At 37.0% G+C, this 12,866-nt stretch overlaps 1 protein-coding gene across 3 annotated transcripts in view; it reads left to right on the top strand.

Annotated features, from left to right (window-relative positions):
- Positions 1-12,866, top strand: part of LOC132199639 (autism susceptibility gene 2 protein homolog) — a 121,388-nt gene that overhangs the window by 68,811 nt on the left and 39,711 nt on the right. For all 3 annotated transcript variants that reach the window (XM_059624519.1, XM_059624520.1, XM_059624518.1), the window contains exon 5: positions 4,075-4,101. In XM_059624519.1, the coding sequence (XP_059480502.1) occupies positions 4,075-4,101 (27 nt within the window). The remainder of the gene's footprint in view (positions 1-4,074; positions 4,102-12,866) is intronic.

The following is a 12,866-nucleotide window of genomic DNA, read 5'->3' as shown; positions in this document are numbered from 1 at the left end:
ACAAGCATTTTTTTTAATGAACGTTAAATTTCTACTGAATTTTAATTATTAAGTTCCTATCTCGTTAGGAACGGCCGCCATCTTCTCCTTTTTAATTTTATTCATTTTAAAATTAAACAGATATTAAATTTTTATAATTCCAAGTTTAAATATGCTTTAATTTACTGAAGCCTATAATTTAAAAAATTTAAAATAATAATTAATGTAAAAGTTTATAATTTATTCTACAATATGAAAAGTTGCTAACCTCATTTGTGTAGAACAAGCTACTTAGTTTTAGAATCTCTCTCCTTGCAGTTTTCATGACTATTCCGCACCCTGGATTCGCAAGTCTCAAACTGCGAATTAACGAGGTCAGAACTTCTTCACTTTGTGCCCCCGCCAGTTAAATTAACGCGTCCAGAGGAGCAGCAAGAGCGACTCACATTAGCAGCGAGCAAATTTCCAGGCTTTCCACCTTGGAGCGCAATTTCGCAACTCCCCGGTGTTTGCTACATATAATTTGCGCCAGAAGTAATGGAGCATGATCTGCTCCTCCCTCCGCTGGTGCACTGATTAGGTGGTGTAGCTTGAAGATTCTCCAGAGAAGGAATTGCGATTCGCGCGGCGCTGCTGGGTTTCAGCATGATTATGACGAGCCTCTTTTGGCACGCGCGATTACACAAAACCCTTTCTTGCTATCCGCGCTAATTGATTTGTGACGTCACTCTATTAATTTCTTATTAACCCGGCCGGGAAGCGAAGAGCAACCCTCCTGCCACCCCCTTTATTATTAAAGCGGCATCTTAACCCTCGCCCTATCGAAAAGGAGCAAGGGTATTAAAAACTTTTCCTCTCTCTTCGTTCAGGAGGCCTTTGCTTGTATTTCGCCAGATAAAATGATGCGAAAGTGCTCTTCCTCTTTTATTTAAAAACAAAGGCCCGCGCCTTTGCCCGGCGAGTATTAAAACTAGCTCTGCTTCTTCTTCTTCTTCTTTCCTCTCCACTTAACTTAATCCCATCTCATCAACTTCAGCTTTAAAAGAGTTGCGGTACGTGCTGTTTTTGCTAATCTTGATGGTATATCCGTAGTTTATACTTAAGACACATACATTTATATATATGAATGGAATATGTTGTCGTGCCGTCTCTCTTTTTCTTCTCTCTGTGAACGTGCTGGAAATTTGTTTCTCTCTCTCTCAATGTTGTGCTGCACGAGTTGCTGCTGCAAACTTAACTTTAACGTGCATCTCTCTCATTTTGCTTTCAAACGCTTTTATTCATTATACGGCGACAAAAAAAGTGTTGAATAGAGCTCGCTGCTGGTTTTAATGACTGAAAGAAAGACATGCAGGAAGAGAGCTCGACAAGTAATGCAACCCTTTTATTTCTAATTTTCTCATTTAACTCTGTTTACTTTTATAGAGCTGTGTTCTTAAAGTTGGATGAAGTATTTTAGACGAATTAAAAAAAAAATACATTAGTTACTCATACAATTTGGTAAATCTGTTTCAATCAATAATTATAAGAAATATATTTTTATAAAAACTTGATATGGATTAATAGTAAACAGTCTCACTGAAAAATAAATAAAAAAGATATTTGAGAACAAGATAAAAAAATTAATTTCAATAGTAAAATTCCTCTTATTTAAGTACCATCACTCTATCAATTATGAAATACATGTTTTAAAGCAAAAATCAAATTTATTTATAAGCTCAGAGGCCTTTGATGACAAAATTATTAACCTAATTTTAATTAGTTGGCGACGACTTTAAAACAAAAATGTTTGTAAAATTCACTCATATTTTTATATGTAATTCATTTATTAATCAAATTATTTCTTTTATACTTACACATAAAATGTTCATTCATTTAATTTACATTTTTTTTTCTCATAGCAGTGGCATTTAACATTATTTAACCCCATCAAAGTGCACTGCAAATGCGGCAACTGACGTTTGATTAAAACGGGAATTATTAAGCTTGGCACATAATCGCGCAACGTATCGATTGGTAATTGAATTAAGTCGGCTTCATTTCACCGCCATAATTAATGCCATCTGTATCAATTAGCGCAGCAATTTATGTATGGGTGGTGTAGTTGAAAAGCGACCCTTGCATGATGTTTCGCCACCGGGCATTATAATATGGTTTTAGTGCAATCTGCATACATCGCGCGCGGGGGATGAAATGTGCACACGGCGTAATGTCGTAAATTCCAGCAAATCCATTGAGTATTGCAATTATATGTGTGTATATTTGTCATGAGCGCGAACACATGCACGGTTCGAACGATTCACCTTGTGTGCAATACCGTTTCCTTCCTAGCCTGACGCCGTGAATATTAATCAGCGGCATTAAACCGCAGAGCTCATCACATGAGGTATTCACTGCGTCCCTCGCTCGGCCTGCGTCGCATATTAATTTCGCAATCAACAGCCGCGCGTTCGGACAGTTCTATCGCGCGCACAATGCTAAACTTGGTGGGAAACGCAGTGACACCGGCTGCAGACGTGATCCGTGTTTTTATATTGAGAAGCTCGTCTGTCACTTTCTATCGCAGTCACTCCGAGTACGGAGTGGTTTATCAAAAGATAAATCAAATGAAAATGAAATATTCTGGGAAATTTCTCATACAATATATTCAGTTCAAAATTAAATTATAATTCTTGTAACAAATAATTAATTAATTACTAATTTAGTGTAAAATATTATTATTGTTCTTGACGTGTCAAAATTATTGTATCAAATTCAATTGTTGAAAACAATACATTTGTAAAAAAGGAATTGTTGCACAAAATGGCACAAACACTTTCATTTTAATTTTCGTAAGGGTCAAATTTAACTATTTTGTGAGAAATCAAGCTTATCTATTTATTTTTGTGACAGAATATCACGAGCGAAGTGGATTCATGGTGATTTGAATTTAAAATTGGCTTTTCCTCATTGAGTTTTACGAGTTCTGTATTGTTTTTTCCCTAAAAAATAAACAACTCACAAAACCCATTGAGGGAAAGCCGATTTTAATTTCAAATTACTAATTTTACCTAATGATTATATTGAAAGAAACCACTTGAAAAATATAGCCTTTTCATTTTAGTAATAAAATAAACTTGATAAGTACATCCTCTATTTCAATACAAGCACAATAATTATTAACGTTCAAAAACTCTTTAGTCAGAGAATTCCACGTTTATAGGAGGCTGATTTTCTGACTTTCTAATTGAAGTTCAGCTTTTCCTTGATGAAGTGAAGAGTTGGTATTAAATTTTTTCTTCTAAAAATCGATAAACGGCTCAAAAAGTCCAATTAGCAAAAGCCGAATTTCCCAAAAACACCAAAACGCTATTTTGGTAGTAAATATTGCATGATTAGGCATATAATCTTCCATTCATATTTATTTTTCTCTTTTTTCTTTAATATTTTAACCGAAAATTTTTGCTATTTAAGAAATTCATAATTTTGGCATTTTGAAACCAGTACATATACATAGACCGGTGATTTTATTTCGTAATTGAAATCGAAACGTATTCTAAAAAACGTTGATCTTTGCAAATTGTATGATTTTGTTTCAAATCAGATACTATAAAACAGGTTTTGAATATTATTTTCTACGAAAAAGGGTCGGATTATGTTCCATTTTGAAACTATATTTTAGTTTCTGGGATTCTTTTAGACTTAATCAAACTAAATATGCAAGACAAAACGTTATAATAATAATTTTATATCTATGATTTTCCAAATAAACATTTATTCAACTAGCTTTCATATCAAACAAACCTACATTGTCTTTTTGAAATGAATAGGCTAATTTAACTCCATATTATTGCAACAATTGCTGGAACTTTCAAAATGCCCGAGTCCAAACAAACGGTTAAAACAACAAAACAACACAATGCCCACGGTTATTCACTTCAGTTGTTCATTTATTTATTTGACTGGCCGTCCATTATTATTATTATTATTGAGTTACATGCTGGACGCTCACTCACTGATTGTGTTATGATGCATTATTTGTTTTATTGTGTTACGGTTTATTTGTGTGTGTTTTTCTGTTATGCCTGCTCTAAATGCGTGTTTTCTTCTTTTCAGTGTGATAGCGAGAGTGAGGATGACAAGGTGAGTACCGCATTGTCTCTAGCGACTCTATATTTTCCCCTGCGGTGGCATCAATGCTATTGTGTGGCGATTTCCAAGGTAACCAACCGACCGGCGATACCTATGAAAAAACTCGCGCGTCAACCTGTAATACGAAACGGACGGACGCGCCGATTCGGCCTTCGCAATTCGGTTTCCGCGACCAAGGTTTTTTGGAAAATTTCCGTACCGAACAACCCTAAAGACCTTGATGATTTTCACACACCGGAAAAGTGCGATAACAAATTTTGTCCCGCAAGGACGTGGTTTGCGTCGCCCGTGCGAACCTTGCCTTTTTCCGACGGCAACAGGATAATGTAAATACGCAGTCAGTTGATCAATTGTGACATGATGCACCATCCGACCACCTAGTTGCATCGCACCGCGAAATTGGAAAAGTTGTATCTAGGTCAATGATATTTATACATCGCGGTTTAATCACATCAAATTCTCAAACGAGCCTGATTGTTATTTGCTGTTTCATAACAAAACATTTTTTTTATTATCCTGTTCAATTATGTGATATATGAAGCAGGTTTATTGCTCCAGTTATAAATAATACCAAACAATACTAAAATAGAGTTTCTAATTTATTCAAGTTAGCTGTCATAAATTTTAAAAACTTTCAGTCAAAAAATCCGCAAATCTATTTTCCTTTTCTTTACAAATGAATATAATTTGATGAAAATTTACGGCTAAAAAGACTATTTTGAGACTTTTTTACTTATAAAAAAACCTGAGCCTTCTGCAAGTTAATTTTTGATCATAGAAAGTTGCGTTTTCAAAAGAAAAAGAAAATTAGGCAAGTTCTTGACTCGCATGTGACGCAGGTTGCATTTTTACCAAAAAATTCTCTTTCCAAATAACTACTGGCTGAAATTTTTATTAAAACGCCATAAAATTTTATTTCTTGTGAAGGTTAGGAATTTTTAATTTTAAAACTGGAAATTTTAACATTCATTTTAGTGTCGGGCATACAATTTTTAACCCACAAATATCTAAAAATATTTCCGTAAGCCATGGAAATGGATACATTTTTTCCATTACAACAGAGAGAGATAAAACAATATTTTTGTGTCCATCAGAGCATTAAAAATTGATGGAATGTGTGATAATTCCAAAAATTTTACCCTTACAATCAGAGATAATTTAATGAACTCTGCAATACAAATTCTAATACATGATGTGCCTGCAGAGTGAATTTTTGTATTTTCATTCTCCATTCAATGGAGATATTAAATAATAATAATCCAAAGAGGTGAATTAATTTGTAATTAATTTTTCATTTCCACTGTTGTCAAGCATTTGCTTCAAATTACCTTTTTCTGGATTGCTGAATCGCTGTTCTCCAATCGCAACCACATTTTTACGTTTTCACCAGCCCTAAAAAAAAAATCTCTGTTGAATTCGCACCAAATTGGAAAACAACATTTTTATTTACAGCCGCCGTGTCCATTTGACACGTCAATAAATTCACTGCACAAAACGGCACGGTTGATTTTTCCAATCAAAATCCGACACGTTTATGTTTGGCTCGATAAAAATCGCATCACGTATCAGTCAGCGCGAAAGAGAGGAGCTGCCAACGGTGGAAATCCCTGGCGGTGCAGCGGGCTGTGGCAGCCTCGGGAAAATGATTGATCCGAATCAAATTAAATTAGCAGCCTGACTACGGCAAATGTGGCGGCGGCGGCGGCAAATGGCATGACAAATGAATATCCGCAACAACGTATATCGGCATCCATTAAAGGGTTAGCGCTCGGTGTGTGTTTATTTATTAAATACGGCGCCGACAAAAGCGACAGTGTTTGATTAGTTTGCCTGGTATTGAGTGCCATATGGATTGCCTCGGGGCTTCGCCGTGTATCAAATTATAACAGCATCAGAATCTATATATATACCATCGGCAAAGACACACACACAGGGACAAATAAACCCCAGCTCTCGGGGCGGTGTAAGTAATGAGTTTGATTGTGAGCCGTGACAGAGCGCGCTGAATTATCATTATTATGATATTCTGCGAGGCGAATTACGCTTGCCTTGTTGCTCGCCCGAGTTATTGTTTGATCTTGCCATGCGGCATTTAGTTCACGGGCGGGCTTCTAATCCGGCGGAATTTGGCGGAGCGACGACATACATGCGGCAGATCGCACGATCCCTCTAGGGATGCAAATGCGAATTAGTGTTGTGGCTTGGATTCCGTGCGGTAACTGAGCTCTGTGCGAGTGTGTATTGGCTCGTGACACGCCAAAAGTGGTTTGGCTTTCTGTGCCGAAAACACTATGGGGAAAAGCACGGTTCCAGAATTCTTGCCACAACATTCAATTTTCGCACCCTTTGTGAAGAAAGATGAAATTAATATTGATGTAGTTTGATTTAATTTTATTTAATTAATTAATGAAGAAGAACTATTTTGGCTAACCTTAAATAAAATAAAAATAAAACAGCAGAAAATATGATTTTCAAGAATCAATGAATATGAAGAGTAAAGTTCAGGTCTTTATGATTTATTCACTATAGAAATTCGATTGAAGGGCTGCTCAAAATTATGATTATAATCAAAAACACGTCGGTCTTTTATTAAATTCTAAGTTCAATAAAAAAAATAATAATTAAATTGAAGAGAAAGGATAAATGAACCACGTCTTTAAAATTATTAATTTATCATAAAACTATTTGTCAGAGATATTTTACTATTAATTTTTTCTAGTGATTTTTAACGATCAGAGTTACTATTATTGATTCATAATATTCTCAGATCCGTTGATTTAAATAAACAAATAATCTTGAACCATTGTGGTGTTTTGAAGACAATGAAGCCCACATTTGTCTTTACAAATTTGCTTGAAATCAGCATTTCACCATTGGAACAAATGCTAATATATCAACTTGATGCAATGTCTGCTTCTCAGAATTAATTATTTACCAGAAATGGACGTCCGTCAATTTGCATAAAAGAGGTGCGCGCTCCTGCCAAGAACAATGGAATACCCAAAGAAGCGTGATGGCAGGGGTGCTGACGCAACATGCAGACAGAAGTCCCCCCGAATATTCAAATTTTCTCTGCATAAGTTGCACACGAGCATTAATTCAACACCTCGCTTTGAATTTTTTTACTTGCAGGACAGACTAATGCATTCATTCATGATGGTCGTGCTCCATTGTCATTGTGTGGCGAGATGAAGAGAGAGAGAGAGAAAAAAGCTGCTTCTGAAAAAAAGTCGAGAGATTATAACAATGTTGCAATTAAAAAGGACGAGCGGGAAAATATGGCAGAAATGCTAATTCCGCCTGAAATTAATTAAGCGCCGAAAAATTCCAGCTGCAGCCCGATTCCGTCTCATTGAATTAAATTACACTCTTTGTCGTCACCCCCGTCTTCAATTATGCAAAATCTCAAATAAAGGGAGAGGGATTTTTATCGCATTATTTATGCGTGGGTAGCTTCAAAGCCTCTCTTCAATTAACTCGGCCATTGTTGCGGCCATTAGGTTAGCTGCCGGTTTTTGCCGAGCAAAGGGACAAAGAAGAGGGATGTGCTGATATTTTACATTAGCACGAGCGAGACCGTTCTCGGCTACTTTTTCGCCCGGCCGTGCACAGAGTTTGTATGGATGGCGCGAGGGTCTGCGTGCCGCGAATGCACAAACCGCCGTATATATTTCGCTCGTTCTCTCGACCAATATGTACTTATGCAACCTGCATACCAATGCGTGTGTCGGCGGCGCGGGCAAAGGATAATAAAATATACGAGCGGCCGGATATCTCGCCATCTATCGCACTCAAATTCGGTGTAATATTTCAAGCGGCGTCCGGATTGAGTCGAGAGAGGCCCTCCATGCCAATGGCCGCTGCTCTCGCGTGAGCAATTTTTATTGCCCCGCCAACGAGATGGATTATTGAATTACGAACCGACATGAGCTATCTTTTTTGGCCTGACCTTATTAGTAGGTTTCCAGGAAGATCAAAATTTTATTGAAAAAGTATAATATTAAAAAAAAAAATCTAATATTATTAGTAACTTTCTTATCATTATTTACATTTACAAAGCTGCATAAAATGATTATATATCTCTGACGTTCTTAATTAATTGACATTGAAATTGTAGAGTATTGGTTATGTTAGTGCTATATATATTTTAAGTTCAAATGTTAATGTCTTATTGTAAATTTTTAAGAATTAGTTGAAGTAGTTGAACCTTCATGCAAATTGCAACAAAATTATATTAAAAATAAAAACAAATTGAATATATTTTAATAAAAAAGAAGATTATATATTATTGATTAAAATTCATACTAATTTATATGCATTTATAAATAATTGGTATGTATAACAAAATAATTAAAATATAATTTAAGGCCTGAAAATTTTTTTTGTTAATTTAAAATGAATTTGGACAGAAATAACTGCAGATCTTTTCGTTCATGTACCCCGCCTGTAGTGATATTTCTGCCTGTGAAAAATCGTCCCCTTTTCACTTCAGGCAGCGCAAATTGCATTTAGGCGGTGGCTAATCCCACCTCGTCGTCTGCTGGCTGCGTGCATTATGCAAATAAAAAGATGTTATCACTGCTGCGTGGCTGGCAGGGGGCGCGAGGAAAGGGAGGGAGGGAGGGTGTTGCTGGCTAATAAATAAAGTGGTGCACCTGCACCTTCCTCTCTCGCCCACCGCGTTGGCACATCACCCGAAAGGGAGAAAAATAAATTTTATTCTCTCGGTGTTTTGCATGTCGGAGTATTTTCAAATAATAAAATTTTATTCGCCGTGCCAGATAAAGAAATTCGAGTTTATCGGGCAATAAATAAGGACAGGGTTCTCTTTATATTTCCTCTCTTTTCCTGCCCGCTCCTATACATATAAATCCGATGGGATTGCACCCCTACAAGATGCCCGCACCCGTCGCTCTCTTATCCCTTCTCTTCTTCTCGAGCAGCGTAGGTGATATACCCATCTCCGAGGAAAAGGCAAAGAAAAAAAGACGACGTCCTTCTCTCCTCGAGATACACACGGAAAGAAGTTTTTCCCTGTCCGGAAAATCTATACAGAAAAGTCTCCAGAGTCATCTTTTGGTCGGCAAGCAACTTAACGCCTTTTTATTCTGGCCCTCTCATCTGCTTTTTTGGCAGAGGAGACCCTTCTTTCTCCTAATTTAAAACTTGCTAAAAGTGCTGAAAAAATTAAAAACTTTGTTTATTTGCTTAGAAAACTAAATTCAGTATTGATTAAATTTGAAAAAATATGCAATCACCAGTTTGATTGACATCAAAATCTGTAAAAATTTCATCTAAATGAGCTTATAATATCTGGAATCTGAATTTGACAGCAAATAATTTCTGAAATTTAAACTATTTTATTTCAGAATACAAATATTGAGTTTTTTTGGATGTCTATCGATTTTAGGTTAAAAAAAGACAAAATGGTTTTGTGAGATATGAATTTCAGGGAAACGGCGGCGCCCCTTCCCTTTTTTGCACACCAGCAATTTTCCGGCACGGGTGTTGTAGAACAGCGTTGCTTATCGACCTGCTCGCCGCCGGTCCTCTCTCGCTTCTCGTCACCCTCTCTTTCTTTCTTTCTCTCTCTCGCGAATGCCGGTCACGTGTCGCTAAGCTTTTCCTTCCTCCTCTTTTTCGCCTCTTATTTTGCAGCGAGGTGTGCAAATGCGCTTGCCTGCCTTCGCCCCGGCGCGACAACAAACCTCACCTCGCCCGCTCGGTTACCAAACACCTCGAGATTCGCCTCCCTCGCTTCTGGGATTTGCTCTCCACCGACACACAGAGAGAGACACGTAGACGAATTGTTCGTGTGCGAGTGCTTCGTCGTTTGCCGAGACCAGACGCTACTTTTTCTTCCTTAATCTGGAGACGTTTGTGGCCAAATCTCCGAATGCCACAGATACCCACAAAAGCAAATCGCGCCGGCACATGACACGAATTTTTCACGCGATTATGTAAAAAAAGATGGGAATAGGGGATCAAGGAAAGGGTTTACGATAATCTTATATTTTAAAATTCTGAAAAGGTTTTCAATGCATTTTTATTGGTAAAATCATGTTTTGTATCCACATTTAATTAAAATAAAAAACGCAAATCTCAAGTTTTAACTAAAAGGAAATTCTTTAAACTGTGCTCTGTATGGTTCCAATTATTAATCGGTGAAAAATCCAGTCTAAAATGCAGTCTAATTACTTCTTCAAATTTTATTATTTAATCATCATAACTGCTTATAATCAGAGACATAATTTTGTATTTCGAATTGATAAATTTTTTAAATATATAAATTTACTGCTTCAATTTTATGAACTCGACTTTATTTGATGTCAAAGAGCTTCTTCATCCATATTTAATGAGGTCCCATTAAACTTTCCATGTTGGCAGCCAGTTTTGCCAAAACAAATTCTTACTCTCTCTCTCTCGCATCCCTTTGGTGTATTTTGCTTTGACTGAGGAGCCAAAATTTAACATTCTAACGAGGCGGCGACGAAAGGCGGCTCTTCCCACACGGCATTTGAACGCACGCCAAGTTAGCAGCGGCGTTTAACCAATCCCATCAAATTAAATATTTGTCCTTTTAATTAATTATTTGCAATTATATCCACACTGCAGGCGCTCGGCGGCTGCTAACTCGCTCTCGGCGGCATCGCATGCCGGCGGCCTGATGTGAAACGCAAACAGATTAATTTGGGCTCTAATTTACATTATGGCGCGCGGCGGCGGCGGCAGCGAGCACTACACGCATGAACGATCCGCGTAATTAAATTACTCTGTCGGCGGGCGGCGATACATACTCGCTGATGATGAACGCAGCACCAAATATTAATACATGCATGCGCGCCGGCTGGCGAATTATCAAATCGACATCATCAAATAATCCGTTTCATCCTTTTTTGCCCGCTCTGAACAAACAAAAAAGCGCTGCCTGCGTTCATGATAAAGCGCGGGCACAATTAGTTAAATTACAATAATTAATTCTCTTTGTGTATATTTAATTATTTCGCGGAAGAGCCTCTCTCTCTCTCTTTCTCCCGCTGTAGAACGCGAGGGGCTAATGGAGGTTGTAAAATTACACGTCATTACACGCAGTATTACTCTTGCTCGTTATATATTTCTTTCTTTTCTCTCTTGGCTCATCGTAATGCGAATGTGACCATATTTTAACGTGGCGCATTCTGCAACCGCACCATAATGGCACTGTGATTATCTCGATATGAAATGACTTTATATTTTATTCATGAGGTTTCCTTTACCATTGGGGACTCGCGTCAAACAAATGTGAGCTACGGAGAATATAAAGTTGATTCAGTTTAAACGAGTTTAAATCCATAATGGTCATTGGAAATTCAAAATGAATTTGAATTATTTATAAAGCCAAGTTTGCAATCCATCAATTCTTAACTTAATTAATTAAGACTCTTTCATGTAGAAAGCTGGCAGTTTTCTATAAGTTACATTTCTTGCAATGATAAAATGATTCTTTAATGAAAATGTATGTCATTTCCTAAAAAAAGGTTTGAAACAAAGGGGAGTGTTAAAATTTGTCCAAAATTTAAGTCAAAATGCTAGAATACCACTTTTGTTTTTAATATCAGTTCACAAAAAAATGTTTAGTTCAAAATTGTAGCAATTGATGCTTAAAATCATTTGATAAATTATTTTGAGATTTCTGAATTTTATTTTTTACTAAATACACATCTGATTTTGCTGATACGTTTGCTTTGTTTGTGCTATATTTTCAGCAAATTTCGATGTTTACTTTTAATCTTGCTCACGTCAGTACGAATCCTGCCAGAACAACTTGTTACTCTCGCTCTCTCATTTTCCAAAGTCCCGGCGGTTTCAATATTTACTTAGGTCGGGCAAAAATCGGTTTAATTAAACGCGACTTTTCCTCGTTTGCGTTCATGATAAACAGGCAGTAAAGCGCGCGCGCGCGCGATCAGAAAGCAGCAACCTTTGCAGTCAAAGGAATTATTACAAACACGGCGCAAAAAGCATGAACAGTTTCGTGTTTGCAGGCTCTAAAGCGAGTTTAGTTTGGCGTGTGTTGTGTATGTGTACACCACGTTTATAGCATAATATGTACATTCAATTCTGTGTGTGTTCGCTTTGAGAGAGAGAGAAACGCGAGCCGCTCTCCTATTTGTTCCAGGGAGTGTTTGCAAGACCGCGCTCGAAATCATTTCCATTTAATTTTTTAGCTCGCGTGCAGCTTTTCCCCGTTTAGTACTACATGTTTGTTCTACCCCTGTTTATGCGTCTGGAAGCAAGCAGCCTTTTATCTTTCATATGTATATTATTTTCGTATGTCGTAAAATTTAATAGCGATTGTAAATTCTCGTTATGCGCTTATAATAATCGTGATTATCCGCACTTTAATGATACGCTGCCTGCCACTCCGGGGGCTGTAATTTATGCCCGCATTATAATTATACGGAAAACCGTACAAATTAAAATTTTATCACCGCGCATTTTCAATTAGATACACACACAGGTATTTAAATGTTGGAATCCTCTTTAAAAATATATACGTATAAATGCAATTCTGAGAATGACGTAATTCTAAATTCCCCGCAAAATAAATAAAAGCGATGCAAAGCGGTGAGATTTAAATTTCAGAGGCGAGTGCAAAACGCGGGACATAAATCTCGCTTCTCTCGGGTGGAATAAAAAATATACATGTTCGCCGCTGCGAACATTTTTATTTTTATTTATATGAATGTATATTTATTTTTTTCTTCTGCGGCGCG

The sequence above is a fragment of the Neocloeon triangulifer genome, unplaced genomic scaffold, assembly GCF_031216515.1.
Source record: "Neocloeon triangulifer isolate White Clay Creek 2 clone unplaced genomic scaffold, ASM3121651v1 ptg000014l, whole genome shotgun sequence".
In the NCBI taxonomy this organism is placed as follows: domain Eukaryota; kingdom Metazoa; phylum Arthropoda; class Insecta; order Ephemeroptera; family Baetidae; genus Neocloeon; species Neocloeon triangulifer.
Note: the sequence above shows the minus strand (reverse complement) of the source record. Positions and strands in the feature narration are given on the sequence as shown.